Raw genomic sequence first — 24,121 nt, forward strand, 5'->3', positions numbered from 1 at the left:
TTATATGTAGAGTGTACTCTGTGCTGGACCATTCTCCTTGGACTGTTCTTCCCTGAAAAAGGCCCCCCCCACCCTATCAGGGAAGCGTCCGTGGTTATTGTGGCTGTTGGAATGGGTAGAACGAACGGACGACCCACAGTGAGGTTCTGGTCGCGCACCCACCATGAGAGGTCCCATCTGCAAGATTCTGTTATCCTGATCTCGTGCGTTAGGGGGGTAGGTGTTGGAACGACCACTGCGCAAAGAGCAGCCATTGAAGAATCCTCATGTCTAACCTTCCCATAGGGACTGCAATTAATGCGGCTGCCATCAGTCCCAACACTTTTAACACCAGTTTGGCCGGGGCTTTCTTGCTGACTAAAAGAAGTAGGACCTGCTGTTTGAGCATTGAAGCTCTTACTGGGGGGAGTCTTAATAGTGTTGATCGTGTATTTAGATCTGCTCCGATGAAGGAAATGCACTGTGAGGGCGATAAGCAAGACTTTTCAAAGTTTATGGATATCCCTAAGTGGGAACAAAGGCAGATTGTATATAGTCTCTGGCTTGCAATAGTCGACGCTCGGTGGTGGCGGTGAGGAGCCAGTCATCCAGATAGGGAAACACCCGGAATCCTTGTCGTCTCAAGTGAGCCGCAACTACTGCCACACATTTGGTGAATACCCTGGGGGCTGAGGTGAGTCCAAAGGGCAGAGCTCGAAACTGAAAGTGACTGGCCCCCAGCCGGAAGCGCAGGTGATCTCTGGATGGTCTGGCCATTTTGATGTGGTAGTACGCGTCTTTGAGATCTATAGAGCACATCCAATCGTCCTTCTGTAAGAATGGAAGGATCGATTGAAGCGTGACCATTCGGAACTTTTCCTTCTTCACGAAGTTGTTGAGATGGCTGAGATCTAAGATCGGTCTCCAGTCCCGTCTTTTTTGGAACTGAAAAGAACCTTGAGTAAGTTCCGAATCCTCTTTGGTCCGCCGGGACTGGTTGGATGACTCTGTTTTCGAGCAGCTTTGAAATTTCTACAGCTGCTAGTTTTCGCAGACGGGGTGGAACATCTGGAAATTTTCTTTGCAAGAGGTGGTGTTGAAATGAAGGGAATTTTGTATCCTCTGGTTATAATGCTTTTTACCCAAGAATCTGAAGTAATGTTTAGCCAGGCCAGTGGGTATAAAGCTAAGCGGCCCCCGACTGCCTCCACAGCAGGACAGCCGGGCCTCCATTCAGGAGTGCTGGAAAGGCTTCCCAAGGACGGAATCCCTGTCGCCTTGGTCATGCGGACCCCCTCTGCCGCCGGGGCGGCGTCTTCCATTTCTACCCCCTCCTCTGCCTCTGGAGGGGGTATCACTCTGTGTGGTCTGGAAAGATCCCCGATTCTTACAGAACCACATTTTTCCGCCTCGTTGCCCTTTGGGGTACGGTCTAGTAGGAGCGGAAAAACGGACCCCGACAGCAGACAGGGTCTTTCCCTCTTGCTCGCACCGAGTGAGAGTCTCCTTAACCTTGGGCCCAAAAAGTGTGGCACCATCAAAAGGGGCATTGGCAAAGGAAGACTTGAAGGCTTCCGCAAAGGAGCACAGCCGCATCCATGATTGTCTTCGAAGAGCAATCGCTGAAGCTGCAGCTCTACTCGATCCCTCGGCTGCATACGAGATGAGCCTCATGGATGAGTTTACTATGGATGTGAGGGTGTTGAGTTGTGCTGTTACCTTATCTGAAACAGCAGCATCTGTGTTACCCTGGAGGGTATCTGTCATCTCCTTGATGAGATCCCTCTGCAAACGTGTGAAATGGGTCAGGTAGTTTAGCGAACGCATGGAAAAAGTCACCGAACTAAAAATGCGCTTCCCATATCTGTCCATAGTCCTAGAATCCTTATTAGGAGGATGAACAGATGAGGAAGACTCAGACATCTCCTTCTTCGTGGCTGCCGCCACCACCATAGCGTCGACAGGGACTCCCTTGGTGAGATAAGATTTATCTTGGGGGGCAGTGATGAACTTGTTTGGTTTCCTAGGTACTGGTTCCACTGTGTCGGGTGTCTCCCATGCCCTTCGAGCAATCAAATCCATTAATTCATCGAAGGGCGGGGTCACCCAGGAGGTAGAAGGTTGAGCCCCAAAAGCCTTCAGCAGCATAGACTCATCCTCAGAGGGGGCTAGGGACTGCCAATCACCCCTCTGTTTCAAGATCTCCAGGATGTCTGCAAATGACACATCCTCAGAGGGTGATTTGGGGGACCCCTCTGCCTCATCCAAGTCGGTGTCAGACGTTGGAGGAGATTCCTGTGGGGAATCTATGTGCCTCCTCTTGCACAACCGTTTCCTTGGGACCTCATCAGAGGGGGCTTCTGGTGAGGCCTCCAAGGAACAGGGGGAACCCTCTGTGGGTGGCTGAGGCAATTGGGCTCGACGCTTGGGATGGATCGTGGGAGCAGAAACAGAAAGTGGCCCTTTTGGGGAAGGAGAAGATTCCCCTGATGATGTGGTTGTCTGTGCAAACAATACCTTCCTCATAAGGTCAAAGGCCCCCGAACCCGTGGCTAAGGGCTCCCCCGGTTCTGAAGAACACGGAAGCATCCCAGAACCAGGTGCCGTGGGCCCCAACCCCGAGGACGGAGCCAAACCAGTCTGTGCCGAGGCCCCGAGAGGGAGAGTCGGCACCGACAGGTCGGTACGACTCTCGGTCCCGGAACAGAGCAAAGACCGGCGGCTCCGCGACTCCCCTAACGGTTCCAAAGGAGTCGAAGTCAAAGGTGTCGATCGTGCAATGTACGGTTTTGGCACCGAGGGCTCCACTATCATCAGGTCATCTTCTCCCGGCTCCGAGATCTGGATGGGTCTCGAAGGAGGACCCGTTGGAGATATGGGGAGGCCTTCTAGTTTCAACACCAACTGGGAGGAAACTGCAATTAACTTGGAAAGGGCCGTGTTCTCCATGAGTTTCTGCATGACACGATCCACATCTGTGTCAGATAAGGGTCTGGAAGAACGGGTCGAAGGAGCCGAAGATGGCACCGACCAAAGAATGGACGGTGGTGGCAGTTCCAACACCGATTCCAAGATCTGGGGCTCAGTAAAAGATAAATGTTCGACGCTCGGCCCCGAGATCTGTGGAACCGGCGAACGAACCAGAGAAGATGAACTCGGAGCCGATGACATGGGCTCTGACATCTTCGACCCCCTCGAGGATTTAGAAGCCTGATCCGACTTGTCCAAAGCCTCTTGAAAGGCCGGCTTCAACAATCATCTGTCAATAAGCTTCCTGCGTCTATCTGTCATGACCCTCCCGCTAAAGGAATGACAAATAGAGCAATCCTCTTGGAGATGGAGAGGGCCAAGACAGTAGACACAGGAAGCATGATTGTCAGTAATGGACATTTTCTGCCCACACTGACATCTTTTAAAACCAGATTTGGCTTTTTCTGACATTGTAAGTTACAATGATAATAACTATAATAACAGGAAAACAATTACTAATCCTAGCAATATAAAAGTTCAACTAGCAATATATGTATACTAAACAGGTTATATATATATATATATATATATATATATATATATATATATATATATATATATAAAACTTTTCACAAAAAACCACACCCAAGAGAAAAAAGATTAGGCCACAAGGGTGCCTGAAGAAGAAAAATGGGTGTGTGTATATATATATATATATATATATATATATATATATATATATATATATATATATATATATATCACACACACACAGCACTTCTACAAAAACTACTAACTATAAGGAAGTATCAACAAGAAAAAAATTTGAATTCTTATCTGAAGAAATCTACAATAACTCAAGTTTCTATCTGGTCCGAGCACTCGTTGATCCGATCTGTTGCAGCGGCAAACTAGATCTGAGTAATGGCAGGGAGGATTGTGGGATATGGGCTGGTCTCGAGCTTCTCTGAGATTCAGAGCTTTGCAATTCGATCGGCTCCGAACCCGTGTGTAAGAACAAACGGCAAGATTGAACACTCTTACATTTACCCTTTTAAATTCCAGCAAACACTTCTGAAAGGAGGTTAACCTACTTAGAGGAAGAAAACCTTCTCAAGATACCCTGTCTACAAATACTATCCAATGTGGTATGGCAAAACTTTCTCCAGAATATTTCCTTTAAGAATTTAGCAATCTCCCATCAATAAATTCCATACCTCCCACAGATCATGCATTGCCCAACCCACCACCATTCATCCCCTCTTCCATTTCAAATGCATATGTCGCAAAGAAGTTTCTATTCTATTTGAAAATATTTCCACTGTCACCCATCCTGGGTGTCACAACATAAACCCCTTGTTCACATTATCACTACAGGCATCACCTATGTTTTCCTCTCACCCACACACACACATATATAATCAAAGTCTCACATAAAACACCATGCCAAAGATTTGGAAACTGCGTAATCAAACCCTCCCAAAGCAAAACAACCCAAGAGACACCCCTCACTTCTGTCCAATATCTACACTCTCAATTTTGAGCAAATTTCTTAAAAAGATAGTCTACGCCCATCTCTTCCTTTATATCCAGCAGCACTACTTGCTCTCCTCCAAACAACATGGATTCTGGCCTGGATGAAGTACCATGACAGTACTTTCATCTCTGAGGATATTCTGCTAAACTCTGATAGAGGCCTCCATACAGGTGCTCTATTTATAGACTAGACAAAAGCATTTGACCTCATTGAACCCTATCTTCTCCAAAACAAATTAACTGAAATTGTTAACAGTTCAGATACTGCTCCCCAGTTTAAAAAACTTCCTCACTGATAGGCAATTCAGAGTTAAAATGGGATCCTTCCAATCAGAACTTGCAACTATTACCAAAGGTGTACCACAAGAATCCAGTCTTGCCCTGCTCCCTTTTTCCATATTTATTAACAAACTTCTTTTCACCCATTCCCCCATCTCTGACTTGTACTCTATGCTGATGACATGGTCATTTACCAATCAGGTCACTCTCACAACAACATTCAATGCCAGCTCCAGTCAAAGTTAAGCTCCACCACTGGCTCATAAATCATATACTTCTCAATGCAACCAAGACCAAAAGTGTTTTCTGGAACTCCACAGAAAATTCATCAAGCTCTTAACTCTTACCTACACAACCATTCCTTTGGGAAAACCTCCATCTTCAAATACCTAGGACTGTGACTTGGTCAGTTACTAAGCTTCCATTTCTGCATAAAGTGAGAGCCAAAACAAACTCCCTCCTATTCTGTGTCAAAAAGATCTCCCCTTTTCTACTGCAACCTGCCAAAGCAGCCACTAGCAAAGGAGTTTTCCTTTCACAACTTGAATATGGGATCCCAATTTTTGCTTTGGATGCCAAGATAAACACTGCCACACTCCAGACCATGTCTAACAGCATCTGCCTATTCATTACAAGCTCACCTCTCTGTTGGCATCACTGCATCACCCAAGTAAATGCCAAATGGCTACACATAAAACAACGATCTGACCTACTTTTTGGATCCCAACTCTACAAACTGCTCCAACTCTACCCATTTACTCCTCTTGTAGCTAGACTTCACGAAATAACCTCCTCATGCAATCCGAGACACTACTCACAAGCTATACCAACTCTCATTACCCACAGAACCAAACTCCATAGCAATGCACATGCTTTCTCCTCTCAGGCACCTACTCTTTGGTTAGCTCTCCCCATTGACATTAAGGAAATCAAGCCTTATTCCAAATTCAGAATGCAACTCAAAAAGCACTTCAACCACGGTAAATGTTCCTGCTTCAACACACAGGGCATATCACCTAACCTATCTCCTTTTAGAGTCACCTCTTTCAAGATTCACTGAAGATTGACTCACTTTAGAAATTAATGTATATATTATACATTTCACTCTGATTGTACTTTGAACTGTGCTTGTTCACTGGAATGTATATTCACAGATCTTTCTATGCAATTAGTCTGAGCTACTCTGTCATTGCTTGCATTTCTGTATTTTCTGTTTGTGAAATGCTTTGTATTTCACCCAGGCTGAGCCTGAAATTGGTCAATACTGATCAGTGCACTACCCTGGCAAACAAATATAAGGGAATACATAAATTAATTAATTAAATTATTTATTTATTTATTTTTTTATATTTGTTGACCGGGAGAGTCCTACTGGATACATGTCCATTTTCAGTGGAGGCCCAGGGAGAAAAGCTCCTCAGATTAAATAACACAGTATGCAAAGAACACTGGTAAATGCAGAAAGTAAAAGGTTACATTTTTGTGAATTAAAAAAAACAGAACAAAAAAAGTTACTAAGAGATTACAGTAGTTCAGTTGAGGGAGGCCAACCTAAGTAAGAGGAGGTTAGGTGAGATGTTAGGGTGCAGTTTGTGACTAGTGGTAGAGTTCAGGATGGCAGGATTAATTAGGCAAAATATTCTGAATTTTGTAATAGGATTTTGGATAAGCGATGGTCACAGAAGGAGAACGGCTGTTTTCCTTTTCCAATTTTCTTTTCTTTTTTTTTTTTAGTTTTCTTTGATGTTTTAAGTAAGCAGACTTTTGAAAAATCAATAGCCTTGATCACCTGTGTTTTGAAGCTTCTGCATTCTGATAAATCAACACACACCAGTGTGTGTGTGTGTGTGTTTTCGGTGGGCATACATGTATAATGTTCATTTTATGACTAAAGTGAATGTGGATGCATACACAAAAAAACAATAAACAAAAATAAAGGGAGGAGCACTACCCATGATGAAACATGTCTGGGGCTTTTTGCTCTAAGGAGGAGAAAGCATTAAGGAAGGCAAGAAATCCTTCTGAATACTTATTTGTGGTATTATAGGTTCTACAATTAATGGAGGAGGGGGTAGCTGAAATCACCCAACAGGATAGTGTAGGGTTCTATAATGATTGCTGTCAATTTGTTTTGATATGTCTCATGATTTGCTAGGGTCATGCAGAGGGTATGGTAACTGGCTACAATGTGGTACTAGTCCTGTTCATCATCATGGTCTTACATAAATCTGTAGTTAAATGGTTTCTTGGTAACACAGACAACCCCCCTTCCAGCTACACTTACCAATTCGGCACTTGCTCTTAAGGAGTGGTAGGTATTACATCCCTGCAGTGTGGGGGCACTTTTGCTATTCTGTTACCTTGTTTCAGTAACTAGACATATATCTGCATTTTCCAGGGTAAGGAGCACAACTTTTTGTTAAAGCATGCATCAGTGATCACTGCCACCTTAATCTTCTTTTGATTCTGAATGTTAATGTAGATAATTTAAGGTGACTGACCTTTCTTAAAAAAATTAGTATTGGAGAAACAAAAACTCTTGGCCAATCTCTGAAAGTCTATCCCTAACAAAGCACCCAGGGATTTCGATCATCTCCCCCAGGCTGATATACATTGGATCCTTGTATAATGACACCAGCAGCTGAACTACAGTCAAGAAAACATTTTAAATGTTAAAAAATGTTCCATTTCTGAGTGCTCTAGCTTTAAAGCATTACTAATGTACTGTGTGATGTAAATGTTATATAAATAGCATTGTTTCTTCAAGAGTAGAAAACCAATCCTGTGCATTAGCTACAGAAGAAAATCCTTCTTATTGGGTTAATGGGTCATTATGTGACTTGCTCTTCTATAAAAGGTCGTTTCTACATTATGGGACATTCAGCAGAGTCACAAGGGAGAGTCTTTTTGTCCTGGACTGGAGTATGAGTGCAGACTATCATAATGCCTCAGCTAGAGGTGGGTCTTCATGCTTGCAGAGGGATTTCAATCAAGAAAAGAATCCAAATGTCTAGTGTTGGAAGCCCGGGAGAAACTGCAATCATGGGTCTGAAGTGGGATGGCTCTGGGTGTGAAAGAGGGGTCTATATTAGTTTGCCAAAATACAATTTCAGTGAACACCTAAACATAGACAGCACTTCAGCAAAAATTGTTTTACTGATTCACTGAATTTACCAAGGGCAAAGAAATAGTTGGCCAACTACTCAACTTTTCCTTTTATTCAAAGTAGTAGTGTGATCTCTGAGTTGGTATACACAGTTGGGGGAGTGTAGGAGGCGCAGACCCTAACTTGGGTGGGTTCAATTTAATTACATGTCAGTCTGTTGTGCTGCAGGGCAAGTATTTACTTGGCCTTGGTAAATTCAGCAAATCTCTGAAATGAATTTCACTGAAGTGCGATCGATGTTTGGGTGTTCGCTGAAATTGCATTTCAGTGAATTAATACAGACCCGTAAAACATAAGAAGCCTGCAACAAGTTCATCTGGGTTTGTTTACTTCTGGCTCCAGTGTCATTGAAATACTACAGGAGATGCATATTACATGATACATACGTATATATAAATACGTGAGTATATATGCAATTTGTTTTTTTGTTATACATACATGAGTCACTGACACTGTTCACTAGTTATTTTGTCAACATAGTGGAGTGTGTGCATGTGTTAGGTTGAGTGGATGTTTGGTTGTGCCCCAACTATGCTGAAAAATAGTACGACTGGGGAAAGAAAGTATGTTTTGTGGTTTGTGTGTGTGTGTGTGTGTGTGTGTGTGTGTGTGTGTGTGTGTGTGTGTGTGTGTGTGTGTGCAACTTCAGTTCAAAGTAAGTGCTAAATTATACTGTGTTAAAAGTAAACAGACGGTAGATGCGTGTGCAAGTGTTGAGTTGGATATGGAATTAGTATAGTGTGGTAAGTGTTTATGTGGGTGTGTGTGTGTCAGAGCCTGTCTGGTGTAGCTGTAGCGTTATGGATTTTTTTTTTTTTTTTTTTAAAAGTAAGCTGTCAGGTTAGGACCACTGTTAGACTTGGGGATTGAGCATGCACTAGTACTGGTGGTAGAGGGTGAAGTCCCCCCCCCCCTACTTTTCTGATATGCTTGATGACCCTATTCCAACACCTTGAAAAAACCCCTTCTTTAACACTAGTACTAATCAGACAAATTCAATCTGAATGTAGTGGTAGGGTTTTGATTTCAGCATTTGCAAAAGGAAACTGTGCTTCATTTTACAATCTTTTTTCTCATTAAATTGTTTTTTTTTTTTTTCAAAATGTAAGTATCAAACAAGAAACTGTTAAGACACTTGTGCATTTTGATGCATGGTTGCACACCCATATTCAATGTATAGTTGTAACATATGTGAGACTGACTACTACAAAAAATTATACAGTCTTCGAGAAGAATCAGTGGTAGATGTCTAATCCACTGAAATTCACAATATCTAATGACAATTCCATTTTACCCTTCCTGTTTTAAAAATCCCAAGTGAATAGAAAACCTAGAAAATAATCACATTCAGCCAGACACACTTTTGATAATACTAAATCTATGACTTAAGTTCTTGATTAGCTACAATTCATTTAAAAAAAAAAAACACCAATGGAAAAATAAAGCCACTATAAAAAAAGGATGGATAAGGGATACAAGAAGAAAACTGGAAGCTGTGCATTTATTATGGAATGGGAACTGAACAAATGTGTAGGTCAAATCTGCTACGAAGTTTATTATATCTTAAAACCCATACCAATCAATAGAGTTTTTAAAACTGTGCAAAAGCATGCTAACCAAATTTAAACATGTGCAAACAAAAGCTACACAGAAAACATTTTCATCTAAGAAAAACACAACAACCTGTCTACTTACGTTGGATGTGCCAAAAGTTGATACAAGGCATGTTTGTTGTCATCCAGGCTCATCATAGCTACCAGGAAACATCTAATTACCTCCCAGGCCTGTCTTCGATAGTAAGGTTCCGTGTTGGCACTTTTTAGACAATCAAGAGCAGTTTCAATTGCCTTAAATAAGAATAAAAACTATAATCAAGGTTTTAAATGTGTCAGATATTAGTTAACGCAATAAATAAATAAAAGCAGTTAGTTATAGAATTAAACCAAACGCTTACCTAACCTTCTACTTTCTACAATGAAATGGGTAAAGCTACCTTCATAAGTACACAGCTTGTAGGAGAAAAAAATAGAAGCCACCATTACTATGCAGAAAACATCTCCAACACTCACATGTGGAAGTCCTCTTATTATACTTTCAAGACCACTGCATTTCAGAAGATGAAAAAATGCATTACTTCATAGCAATTACTGCATTAAAAAGCTATAAAACTGCCACTTCAATGGGAACAACAAAATCAATTGACTCCAACTGCCAAAGGTGTCCCAAAGTGGTACAACAAAGTAAGAAAGTCTTCAAGGTACACCAACCATGAGCTTGCTCTGTGTCACAGCGATAAAAAAACAAACACTTTTTATTCGAAGAAAAACAATAAAAGTGTTAAAAACACACAAAATTCCCAGCTGAGATGAGCACTTTCAGCTTCTTAAGCCTTCTTCAGATCATAAATAACAAGTGCTGGGTAAAAACATATATACTGTGTTGCAGCCAATCCAGTGGTTTAAAAGTACTTTTTATCTTATCAGCAATGCACCTCTTAACTCTTATTCCTTGGTCAGAAACAAACTCTGCACAAGATCTTGCTTCCAACCAAACTACTTTGCTGCTGCTGCTGCTGCAGTGTCCTCAATCAGGTACATACACTATCTGTTCTTTACATCTATGCACTCAGAGAAGGTTAACACCCTGTAGTGTATTATGTACCAATCAAATACTTTAAATATTGTTTCCTTCCAATCAATGGTGCAGCCTATTAGATTGCTGTTACCAAGCCTTCAGCCAATCTTGTAAACACTGCTATTTCTTCATTGTTCACAAGAACTTTTCCATTGCTAACGGTGTAAAAAGCAGACAATGTTAACCTAATCAAGAGGTTTTACCACTTTTTTACTTAATTTTAATATTTTTTATTATTCCTGTTCATCTATCCTGTCTATTAGCAAAAGCTTCCTAGTGAAGAGAAGAAAAAAAAAAAGCCCAAATTAAGCAAAGTTTCCTCATTGCTTCAGACAAGGAACAAAAACCTTACAAAAGGGTTCTCATCATGGTTCTCTGCATATAATTTTTTTAGTTCAACAGAAAACATGCAAGATATTGGCAGAAAAGGACACATTTAGGGTAACTCCTATTGTGTCCCCAAGTGTATACTCCAATAAGGAGGTACGGTCATTGCAAGGACTTTCCTTACGGTAACTTAAGTTTATCTTGCCTTAGCAGGATACAACTATATCTTTTAGTATTTATTTTTACTGTTTTAGGTCACAAAGCGCCATCCTCTAGTCATAGTCGGAGGATGTACTAACAGAAACACAACCCATCGGACACAAAGTCCCAGACATATCCTGTTGATGAGAGGCTACTAATTAGTTCCACCCCTCAGAATATGAGGGTGGAATCCCTTAGTGAACAGGAAGAAGGGGAGCAAGGTGGGAGGGAAGGGGAAGAGGAAGGATATATATATATATTTTTTATATTTGTTGTCTTGGACAGTCCAAACAAGACGATCTCAAAACTATGCGGGGATAAAAATAAACCAATATAAGCTAATATTGGATTGGTGCTGAAACTGCTTCCCATCTCTGTGCCCTTCCAGAATATAAATCAGGGGGGAGCACAGGTCTCCTCAATTCACATATCATATCCAAGTTCTCACATGCTTATTATCATCATCTTAGGGCATCCACAGATGCGGAAGGTGTAAAGCTTGCCCTTTTATTGACACTAAAAAAACCTTTATACATCCGATAACAGCAAAAGAATTTACAGTAAAAGCAGTGACCACCTGTAATACCAAACATCTGGTTTACTTAGCAACTTGTGGGAAATGCCCAGGTTTTTATATAGGCAAAACGGATCAGAAGTTTAAGGAAAGGATACTACAACATCTAAGAGACATCACACAAAGACACAACGAATACATTAGCAAACCACATTGTGCTTAATCCCAGCCATGCATTTACATTTAAAGCTTTAGAAACTATATCAACTAATCTTAGAAGTGGAGACGTACAAAACCTCACAGAAATTTGTGAAATAGTTTCTTTTACGAATCTGCACGCCCACCAACCACCAAGTCTTAATATTATGATCCCACTGAAACTGGTTTTAAAGAATAGATGTTTAACTGTTAACTGAACTGATATCATTCTTTTAAGCTAAGTTGTAATAAGCATGTGAGAACTTAGGTATGATATGCGAGTTAGAGGGGACCTGTGCTCCCCTCTGATTGGCTAGAGTTTTATATTCAGGAGGGCATAGAGATGGGAAGCAGTTTCAGCACCAACCCAATATTAGCTTATATTGGTTTATTTTTATCCCCGCATAGTTTGTTTGGACTGTCCAAACCAGCAAAAAAAAAAATATATATATATATATATATATATATATTCCTCCCCTTCCCCTCCCTCCTACTCCCCTTCCTCCTGTTCACTAAGGGATTCCGCTCTCATATTCTGAGGGGTGGAACTAATTAGTAGCCTCTCATCAACAGTTTATATCTGGGACTTTTAGTGTCCGATGGGTTGTGTTTCTATTAGTACACCCTCTGGCTATGACTAGAGGATGGCACTTGGTGACAGTAAAACAATAAAAATAAATAAAATATATAGTTGTAGCTTTCTAAGGCAAGATAAACATACAATTACCATAAGGACAGCCCTTGCAATGGCCATACCTCCTTAATGGAGTATACGGTAAACTTGAGGGAATAATAAGAGTTATCGTAAGTGCGCCCTTTTCTGCCAATATCTTGAATGTTTTCTGTTGAGCTAAAAAAATTATATGCACAGAACCAGGATGAGAACCCTTTTGTAAGGTTTTTGTTCCTCGTCTGAAGCACTGAGTACATTTTGCTTAATCTGGGCTTTTTTTCCCCCTCTGTTCACTAAGAAGCTTTTGCTAATAGACAGCATAGATGAATAGGAATAAAAAAAAATTAAAATTAAGGAAAAAAGTGGTAAAAACCACTTCATTAGGTTAACACTGTCTGCTTACTGCAGCATGTTAGTAATGGGGAAAGTTCTTGTGAACAATGAAGATATAGCAGTGTTTACAAGATTGGCCGAAGGCTTGGTAATAGCACTCTAATAGGCTGCACCAGTGACTGGAAGGAAACAATATTTAAAGTATTTGATTGGTACTTACACTACAGGGTGTTAACCTTCTCTGAGTGCAGAGACAAAGATTGAGGACACTGCAGCAGCAGCAAAGGATTTTGACTGAAAACTACATCTTGTGCAGAGTTTGTTTCTGACCAAGGACTAAGAGTTAAGAGATGCACTGCTGATAGGATAAAAAATACTTTTAAGCCACTGGATTGGCTGCAACACAGTATATATGTTTTTACCCAGCACTTGTTATTTATGATCTGAAGGCGGCTCAAGAAGCCGAAAGCGCATATCTCAGCTGGGGATATTGTGTGTGTTTTAACACTTTTGTTATTCTTCGAATAAATAGTGTTTTATCGCTGTGACACAGAGCAAGCTTGCAGTGGTGTACTTTGAAGACTTTCTTACTTTGTTGCCACTTCAATGGTGGTAACTTTTTTTTTTTTGTCCTCAACCTCTCTATACATCAGTAGAGGAATCATCAAGCCAGGCAACCACGAGGGTTATTCATTTATTCATTCATTCTTCACTGACCAGGTTAGTCCCACTAGAATAATGGCCTTTTTTCAGGGGAGTCCTAAAGATGGTGTTTATACAGATAAAGGGGAAAAGATTTCCAGACCATGAAATACCTCTGGTGGATAATGGAAAGAACCCAGGAATCCTGAGTAATCTTCAGCCAAACAGGAAAAGAGAGGGATAAGCATACAGAAGAGAGGAAAGTGGCTGGGAAGAATAGGATAGTCAGACAGCACCTGGTTTTATCAGGAAAAAAAAAAAGACTTCTGAGGCACAGAAGTCTGAGTAGCCTTCGCAGGAGGAGTCTGCTTGCCACTCTTTTTACACCTAGAAGGGCAAGACTGCCTGCAAACAAAAGCTGACTTATTGAGGTAGTCCCTCTGAAACTTAGGCACAGGAAAAACAAACATGTTCAAGTTCCTGTAAAGCCCTGCCCTTATCCTTAAGGGATTTAAACAAATCAGCAGCAGCTTCGTCACACAAGTGTTTATTACCTAGAGGGGCATCCATCAACTTAGCCTCAATATCATCAGGCAAAGGTTTAAGCTTAAGCCAAAAATACCTCCTCATCACTGACCCAAAAGAAACAGCCCTAGAAGAAGCATCTGCTGCATCATAACTACACTTTGTGGAATGACGAGCCGCCTGAGCGGAAGTCTCTAAAATGGAAAGGGCAGATGTTTTACCTTCAGAGTCTGGAAGATCAAAAATCACCTGACAGGTTTGGGAAAGCACAGCCAACAAGTACGTGGACATACGAGTCTGACAATTAACAGCCCTAAAAGACAACACAGCAGAAATATAGACCTTGCCCAGCCTTTCCATAGCTCTGTTTTCTTTATTAGAAGACAATAACTTAGGAGAAAGAAGGCTTGTCAGAAGCGACTGACACCACCAATGGGTCAGCTGGATGACACGAACAAAAACTTACAGTCCTCAGGCATCCTACAGAACCTTCTTAGGGGCAGGGGGATGAGAATCTGGAGCCTTAGAGGCATTAGAAAAGACATCCAACACAGCAGTCAAAACAGGAGGGGCAGCAGAAGGTCTGGGAGACTCCATCTGCAGTAGCTCATAATTTTTTGTATCTCAAGAAAGTACAGTTGTGTACCTACCATAAATGTAGATGTTCGAGTGTATTCACTGTTGCAGTCATTACACTTGGGTTATCCTGCTGGCAGGCAACCCGCAGTCTGCCCAAATTCCAAAGTCCTGGTCCGGCGTCGGTTGCTGTCGCCTCTTCCCTGACGTCAGAGCGCCAGGGGTATAAAAGATGCAGCAGACGCCATTTTCTTCAGTTTTTCTTGCCTCAGATGTCAGGTGCCCCCAAAAGGGTAGGCTAAAAATTTTGCAAATAAAAAAGCATGCACTAACATAAACATTACCTTCCTCTACCAGCAAATACACCACATAGGTTGCATAGAATAGAGAAGTACAGATAAGTCCCAGCAATGAAAAGGGGATGGTTGGAGGGTAACCTGGACTGCAACAGTGAATATACTCCAACATCAACATTTATGGTAGGTACACAACTGTACTATGTTTATCGTGTTTCACTGTTGCAGTCATTACACTTGGGTTGAATCCCAAAGCTGAGGTTGGGCGGCTGGATCTAAATAAGATTAGGAGTGGCTATGAGGCCCTGCAGAACTGCAGTGGCAAAGCCTGCTCTGGATTTAGAGTAAAGAGGTAAAGTGATAGTGCTTGGTAAAAGTGTGCACTGAACTCCAAGTTGCAGCCTCCAAAATTTCCTTGGTTGGTATTCCTCTGAGAAAGGCTGCTGATGTGGCTGCTGCCCTGGTAGAATGAGGCCCAATATTCTTAGGCACTGATTTGCCATGCTGTGCATAGCAGAAACGAATGCAGTGTCCTATCCATTTTCAAAAATAGTCTGCTTTGAAATGGCCTTTCCTTGAAATCCTGCAGCGTATGCCACAAAAAGTTGCTCAGTTTTTCTGAAAGCTTTTTTGTCCAAGTAGAAGCATAGCTGCCTGTTTATGTCAAAAGAATGCAGATGTCTTTCCCCTTTATTTTGGGGATTTGGATAAAAGGTTGGTAAATGAATGGTTTGGTTAAGAGCCACGCTGGATACAACCTTTGGCATAAATGTTGGGTTTGTCCTTAGAGAAACCCTGTCCGGATGCAAAATGATAAAAGGTTCACTGCCATTAATGCCTGTAACTCTGAGACTCTTTTTGCTGAAATTATTGCTAGCAGCAGAGCAGTTTTCCATGATAAGTATTTTATCTCAGCTGTATTGGCTGGCTCAAAGGGAGGCAGTGTGAGCTTTTCCAAGACAAAGTTGAGGTCCCATGTTGGTATAGGTGCTCTCCTTGGGGGTCTTGTGTTTTTTGCCTCTCTGATGTACTGTCTTAGTAGTGGATGAGAGAAAATAGGAGGTTCTGTATTGTAATGAGCTGAAATGGCAGAGGCATGGATCTTAATTGATGAGAAGGATAGGCCTTTGTCCAGCATCTCAGTTAGGTATTGCAAAATCTGAGGAATATTAGGAACAGGTGGTTCAAATCCTTGTGCCTGGTTCAAGCACAGAATCTCTTCCATTTTTCTGCATAAGATTTCCTGGTGCTGGGCCTCCTGGCTTCCAAAATGACATCCATTACTGCTTTAGAGAGAGGTGTGGTCTGAGTGGCTATATTATTCGCCAAGCAGCCAGATTTAAGGTTCTGAGTTGGCTGTGCAGGATCTGATTGTTTTGTTGGGTCAGCAGATGAAGAATTTGAGGTAAAGTCCAGGCTGGCCCTTGAGACAAGCTCTTTAGGATTGGGTACCGGTGCTGGAGTGGCCAGTCTGGGGCAATCAGAATAATTTTTGGCTTCTCTTGTCTGACCTTTAGGAGTACCTTGGGGAATAGAGGAAGTGGTGGATAGGCATAAACTGTTAGGCATTTCCAGCTGAATGATACAGCATCCACCTTCCATGCTTGTGAGTGATAAGTCCTTGTGCAGAATCTTTGCAGTTGGCAGTTGTGAGGGGAGGCAAATAGATTTATGTCTGGGCATCCCCATTTCTTTGTTATCATGCTGAAGACTTGTGGATCTAGTTTCCACTCGTGAGGGTCCATGAGGTTTCTGCTTAGTTCGTCTGCCAAAGTATTTTTCTTTCCTGGCAGGAATTGTGCCTGCAGATGTACTTGATAGGCCAGTGCTGTGTTCCACAAAGTCATTACTTGCCTGCAGAGGGGGTAGGAATGAGTGCCCCTTTGCTTGTTTATGTACCACATGACTGTAGTATTGCCCATCTTTAGTAATAGTTGTCCTAGATGTAGTAGATTCTTGAAGGCTGTCAGGGTATTTTGTACAGCTAGCATCTCTTTTTGATTGATATGAAGATGCATTTGGTCTGTGGGCCATGTGCCCTGTATACATTTTCCCACCATGTGTGCACCCCAGGCATAATCCGATGCATCTGTTGTTAGTGTCTGCCTGGCTATGGGTAAAGTGAAAGGCTGTCCCTTGTTGTGGTGACAGGCCAGTGCCCACCATCGAAACTCTTGTTGCAGGCAGGGAATGAGAGTAATTATTGTTTCCAGGCTGTGGCAATGTTGAGTCCAAACACTTTTTAGATACCATTGTAGCTTCCTCATATGCAGTCTTGCATATGGAATTAGCAGGATGCAGGATGCCATGAAGCCCAAAGCCTGCAGAATTTTTCTTGCAGGTAGCTGGGTCTTTGTTGCCATCATTTGAAAGTAATGAGTCAGTTGCTTTTGTTTGTCTGGCATGAGATAAGCCATCTGGGCAGTTGTATTTAAGCTTGCACCCAGGAATATTATCTCTTGAGAGGGCACTAGTTTTGATTTCTTTTCGTTTACTGTGTACCCTAGGCAAATTAGTAATCTTTTTACAAACGCCAGATGCTTTAGTAGAATGTCCTTGCTGTCTGCTTGAATAAGGCAGTCGTCCAAGTAGGGATATATTTGAATTCCTTTTTGTCTGCAAAATGCAATTACTGGTGCCAGGCATTTTGTGGACCCTGAGCGCAGTAGATAAGCCAAAGGGCAGTGCAGAGAATTGGTAATGCATTGAGCCAGCTATGAATCTGAGGTATCTTCTGCAAGATTGTCTGATTGGGACATGCAGGTATGCCTCTTTGAGGTCCAAAGCAACTAGCCAAGCCTTTTTGCCCAGCATGGGTAGAAGTTGCTGCAGTGTCAACATTTTGAATTTTGGAACGTCTAGGAAAGTATTTATAGTAGACAGGTCTAGTATTGGTCTCCAAGCTTTGTCCTTTCTGGGTACCAAGAAAAGTCTTAATCCTTCTCCCTGCTTTTGCCGTGGTACTTTTTGAATAGTCCTCATGTCCATGAGAGCAGAAATTTGTTTTTATGCCTCTGCCCATTGACTGAGTGGCAGGTCTGGCATATCTTTTGGCCTGGGTAGGGTGTGAAAATGGAACCTGTAACCCTGTGAAACAATATTCAGTACCCATTTGTCCTGGGTGATTATGTGCCAGTTTTGTGAGAAAAGTACTGGTTTTCCCCCTAAGGGTGCTGCTAAAAGGTAAGTGCTTGGCATTGGTAGAGGGAAGTCATTGGGACTGTTTCCTATAAGGTTGTGATTTGTCTTCTACGCCTTTGGGAGCTGAAGCACCCCATTGCTTAGGTCTGTATGAGCCTTGGGGCTGAGATCTACCTCTTGGGTGCCTGTATCTGCCTCTCTGTGGCCTGTCTGACACTGGAAAGGACCAATTTTTAGAAGGCCAGTTCCTGCTAAATCTGGGTGGCTGAACCTGTAAGAAATCCTTTACTGTCTGCATTGATTTTGCTTTATCCTCCATTTTCTTTAACACCTCTTCCGCTTTAACACCAAACAAAGTATCATGCTGTAATGGAGCATCAAACAATTTTGCTTTAACATGATCAGGTAAACTTTGTTCTTTTAACCAAGCATATCTTCGAATGACAGAACCTGTAACTGTGGTTCTGCAAGAAGCCTCTAATGAATCAAAACCACAATGCAAAGTATGCTTTCCCACTTGTTCAGCTGCATGCAATAAATCCTGCATTTCCTTATTTTCAGTACACTCTGAGCTTGTAAGCATTTTCTGTTTTAGCAAAGACATTAGGTATTGTTGATATTTAAGCATGTGAAACTGGCAGTTTAAAGCCCTTACAGCTAAAGTGGCAGAAGTGTAAACTTTTTTCCCCCAACTGTCCAGTGCTCTAGAATCCGAACTGCTTCTGCTTCGGGCACCGCGCGGCAAGAAAGACTGAAGAAAATGGCGTTGGATGCCTCTTATATACCCCTGGCGCTCTGACGTCAGGGAAGAAGCGACAGCAACCGACGCTGGACCAAGACTTTGGAACTCCGGCCGACTGCGGGACCGCCTGACGGCAGGATAACCCAAGTGTGATGACTGCAGCAGGGTAACACGATGGACATCATGGTTTTTTTGCAGTGGAAGCCTTGACCCCTTTGGGACCCTGTGAAATTGTTTCTGGGTCAGCAGCAGGGTTTTTATAAAGAAATTTATGAGAATCTGGGACCCTGTAATACCTATCTGGCTTACCTGGTGCAGGGGGTAAAGAATCAGGAGACAAACTGGATTCAGAAAACATATCAACAATATCTAGTACAGGGGGAACAGTAAGGGGCCTGTGCTGAGGCAGTAAAAGAAAGTCTCTGAGCCTTTTCTTGGATTCTGAATAATCCTGGCTCTCCCAATGGAAATGATCCATCATGGTGTGCAGGGTTTCCCCAAAGGAGTAATCCTCAGGAGGAGAGGCTGAAGGGATAAGATTCTTCAGCGTCAGAATCCTCATAGGGAGGAAGAGAATATCCCTGTTCTGAAGCGGAATTAGAGGAAATTGAAACCTGGTCAGAGGAATAAGTCAGTATCTTGCCTAGGCCTTTTATCAGGAGGGGGATGTGAACCCCTGATCAGCGTAATTAAGTCTTTGGCCATTTTAAGCATCTGTTTCTTTGGCATGGATGACTGTCCAGGTGAATGTTGCACTTGTTTCTTTGTCTTTAAAGGTGTTTTAGACTTTGCCTTGGCTGCTGGAGTGGTCTTGATAGTAAGCTGTGAAGGTCTGAAAACATCCTCAGAAGCCGATGCCTACTCAGCGGCTCCGGACCCATCTGAGGGAATAGTTTCTGTAGGCCCAATACCTTGAGTTTCCAGAGGCCTGGTTGTCTCCACGTGGTAGTCGGAAGTGGCCTGTGGCTCTGAGGTAGCGGGTGTCAGGGGCTGCAAAAGCGCCTCACTGAGAACCGGCGAAACGGTGACTGGCCTAGAAGAGGCTTCGTCGTCGGTTTTGGACCTCAGATGCCTGTCCTTTTCTTTGTCCTTGCGCTTTTTATGAACTCCGGTCATCGGTTGTTCCGACAGCATTATATAGTTAAACCTTCGGCCAAAGTAATGTAAAGCAAAATCGAACAGACGCTTAATAGTGCGTTGGTTGAATCTAGCGCAAAACAGACCACTAGCAACGTCGTGGTCAGGGCCTAGGCAAGGGATACAGTAAGAATGGAAATCCTTATGAGGTATTTGCTTCTCACAAGAAATACAATTGTTAACTTTTACTGACATCGGTCTGGAGCAAGAAAAAGTTTCCCCAAAGGGGTACTTAGCTGTATTGAAGACTTTGGATCTGAAATTCAATTTCGAAAATCTCAGGAGTCGGCCGACCGGCACTTGTGAACTGCTTTTGCTTCAGGCACCGCGCAGCAAGAAAGACTGAAGAAAATGGCGTTGGCTGCATCTTTTATACCCCTGGTGCTCTGACGTCAGGGAAGAGGCGACAGCAACAGACGCCGGACCAGGACTTTGGAATTCGGGCCAACTGTGGGTTGCCTGCCAGCAGGATAACCCAAGTGTAATGAGTGAAACACGATGAACATCTTGAGCACAATCCCATTTAAAGAACTCTGTCATCCTAGAGATGGAGTTCCCAAAAGAAAGCTGTATAAAGGGAGTATCAGGACTGGTAGATTCCTCTTGCTCTGATCCAGTCCAAAGGAGAGGGAATCTGGGAGGAGTAACTATTACAAGTGTATTAGGTGTGTTGTTTAGCCTTAAGGGCTGTGACTGTGTGGCACACTGACTTTGTGAGCTATGTGCTACATGGATATTGTTTCGTGGTGGGTGTTGCTTGGATGTCAGCTTTGGAGGTCTCTGCTGCTTAGGCAGATTTTTCTTTAGAGCCTCCGAGTATGTTTTTGTGTGTTTAGATGTTTGGTTTGCTGATGCGATAGGTCTATGTGAGACTGGATTTGTGGTGTGTGTGGTTACCTTCTCCTCCTGACAGGCTGTGCCAGTACTGGGTTGAGAGAGTTTAGCCTCCAGTTTGGCTATATAGTTGCATCTCTCACATATATTTGAGCTTGCTGGGAGGAGGAGAGGTTGGTCTGTATACATAAGGCAGTTGTAACATTGCCTCAAGATTCCCAGATTCACCATCTGGACTGGAGAGTAAACTCGAAAATGACCTTTGGACATGCCTGAATAATATAGGGAACTACTTATTGACTGATCAGAAAGAACCAATAGGGAGCAAGTGCTTAGGAGGAGTATAAGAGGATGTAGTGCTTGAGTTTGTGTTTACCTATGAGATTACTTATACAAGCAAGTGCAGGGCTTTAGAATGAAAATAAGAGTGCTTAATTAGAGATTTAGAGTAGTTCTAAGGGAAAAAGTGAAGAGCAGACTTTGTGGAGCAGGGAATAGTTTAAACCTGTTTAAGCGGCGCTGCCCGACACTGCTCTGTGTGCAAGACCGTGCAAAAAGAGAGTTGCGGGGTTTTAAGAGAGAGAGATCAAGGAGTTTGGAATTGACCCACTATTACATTGGGTGACTTCATCTACCCAAACATCGATTGGGAAAACTACTCAAGCCCAAACACCCTCGCCCAATGGTTCCTAGAATTTATAAACTCAAATGCTATGGAACAACTGGTCACCACTCCCACAAGAGGGGAAAACATATTGGATCGGGTCATCACCAACATAGGGTCTTTATGTTCCACACAAGAGGTATACCCCTCATTGGTAAGATCAGACTATAAACAAATCTCACTGGATATTCATATTCCATCCCCACCCCTAGCCAAGGAAACCACGGTGAAGAACTTCTCAAAAGCAAACTTCACACTTCTCAAAACTGAGGTGGAATCCTTCAAAGCCCCCGGGCCAGTGGAAAATACGGCCCAAAATGCAGAATGCTTTACAAAAGCATTCTATGGACACCTACAGGAATGCATGGAGCATGCTATCCCAAATAAAACCAAGACTCACTCCTCCAAAGGCAGGAGACCTGTCTGGTGGACCCCGGCCATAAATAAGCTATACAACAAAAGGAGAAAGCTACTACATAACAGAGCAAAATCCCAAAAAGGGAAGGCGTCACTGATCAGTACTAGCAAGAAACTACAATCCCTCATAAAATTATCTAAGGCCAGCTTCGAAAGAAAAATTGCACAAGACACTAAAGATGATCACAAGGCCTTCTTTAGTTATGTCAGAAACCTGGGAGGCAACTCCCAGATATGCTCTGAGTTGGTGCAAAATGACAAAAAATACACTGAACCCACAGACATTGCCAACATCCTGGCAGAAAGGTTCAGTGCAAACCCTGCCCCCCCCCCCAAAAAGAGCAAATTTCTATCCCAACAGAGTGTAGCCTTCCTGAGATCACAGATGCACAGGTGAGAGCTGCCCTCTCCAAAGCAAAAAAATACAGCATCAATGGGACCAGACGGTGTCCCGGGCTGAATCTTACATAAGCTCCAAGAAGAACTAAACCCTCATTTAAAGTCACTGTTCAATCTCAGCCTTACTACAGGATATGTACCCAAGGAATCGCGTACAGCAACAGTGGTCCCACTCCACAAAGGTGGTGACACAACAGACTTCGGAAACTATCACCCTATAAGCCTGACTAGCCTGGTCTGCAAAGCTATGGAGCGTATCATCATGGAAATCATAAACAAAGACATTGGGAACCTCCAGACACTGGATCCTACCCAATTCGGCTTTGTTAAGTGCAGACCTTGCCTCTTGAACCTGGTCGACTTCTTTGAAACAGTTACCAAAGCCATAGATGAAGGGAAGGTAGTCCACACAGCCTATCTGGACCTCGCAAAAGCCTTCGACACAATACCCCACTCGGGCATCATAAATAAGCTCACCAGCTTAAATATCAACCCCTATGTCACAAGATGGGTTGCAAACTGGCTCAGGGATAGAACCCACATGGTCAGAATAGCAATTGCCATGTCAGACTCTAAACCAGTTACAAGTGGCGTCCCACAAGGCTCAGTCCTGGGACCTCTCTTGTTCGGTATATATTTCTCCGAGGTACAGGCTAACACGGGTGGACTATGGCTGACCAAGTTCACAAATGACTGCAAACTGGGTGCCGTAATCGACTCTCCGGCTAACACAAGCATCCTCCAAAAGGGTCTCACAGAGACAGATAACTGGTGCCAGAGCCTAAATGCCAAAAAGTGCATAGTCATCCCCTTTGGGAAAAATGAAGTGCCCACAAATTACCACATAGGTGGTAATCCATTAAGTATGGAAGAAGTAATTAGGGACTTGGGGACCCAAGTAGACAGCAATCTCTCCTTTGACAATCACGTTGCCAAAGTGGTTAGAAAGACCTTCTATATAGCCCACCTTATCACGAAAGGGTTCATATCTAGATCAAGAGAGGTCATTGTGCCCCTCTACTCATCACTTATCAGGCCCATAATTGAGTACAATGCCCCGTTTGGGATGTACCTTACCCAACACCTGCAGCAACTGGAAAGACCCCAAAAGTAACTCACCAAGAGGATCAAGGGGCTCAAACAGATGCCCTATGCAGTTCGGCTAAAGAAACTCCAGCTCTACTCAGTTGCGTACCGCCTACTCAGAGGTGATCTGTGTCTGACGTATAAAGCCATGTCCAACCCAGAATTAATGGACATGCTTCACCTCAGGAAATCCAAATCCCTTAGACCTACATGCTCCAGGGACTTGAACCTCAGCACAGAAATAAATAGGACATGCTGGAGGGACAGATTCATATCCCAGGAGGCTCCCCTCACTCTGGAACAAAATCCCAATCCATGTTAGGCAGAGCCCCTCACTGACCATCTTCAAGAGAAATCTTGACGAGTGGATGGGAGATCGTAAGTTTACCCCTGGGATCTCTTCTGTGTCCCTGCTTGACAGAGGTACAGTAAACTAACCTTAAAAGGGCTACCTTCTGTGACCTACTATACAGAGGCACAGTCAACTAATCTAAAAGGGTGGCGAAAGCCAAACACACTCTGGCTAGGCTTATAAATGCCCTAGGGCAGATAGCCTAGTATCAACCTATGAACCTATGAATCTGCCTCCTCCTCAGAGGAATCCTGTTCTCTGGGTTTCTTAAAGGGGGTAGAAGACCAAGGAGGGGCTATAAGAGAATCTCCCTGAGGAGGTTTTAAAGCCATCAAAGCACTTAACCCCTCAAGTAAATTACTGCCACTCACTCTGTGGATCCTTAGGAGCTAAGGAGATATGTTTAGTCTTCTGTTTTTTCTTCGAGGGGATATCTGCCTTGAAAAATTCAGAGGGTTCTGACCCTCAGATAGCATTCAATTATTGTAGTAGAGGCTTCT

At 42.9% G+C, this 24,121-nt stretch overlaps 1 protein-coding gene across 1 annotated transcript in view; it reads right to left on the minus strand.

Moving 5' to 3' along the window:
• LOC122816707 (transformation/transcription domain associated protein) overlaps positions 1–24,121 on the minus strand; it is a gene marked incomplete in the record, with an annotated part of 2,794,447 nt that overhangs the window by 2,039,264 nt on the left and 731,062 nt on the right. The window contains 1 exon segment of the mRNA XM_044089697.1: positions 9,626–9,777. Coding sequence (XP_043945632.1) covers positions 9,626–9,777 — 152 coding nt within the window.

This window comes from Protopterus annectens, chromosome 12.part0 (assembly GCF_019279795.1).
Source record: "Protopterus annectens isolate FY-2018-M chromosome 12.part0, PAN1.0, whole genome shotgun sequence".
In the NCBI taxonomy this organism is placed as follows: domain Eukaryota; kingdom Metazoa; phylum Chordata; order Ceratodontiformes; family Protopteridae; genus Protopterus; species Protopterus annectens.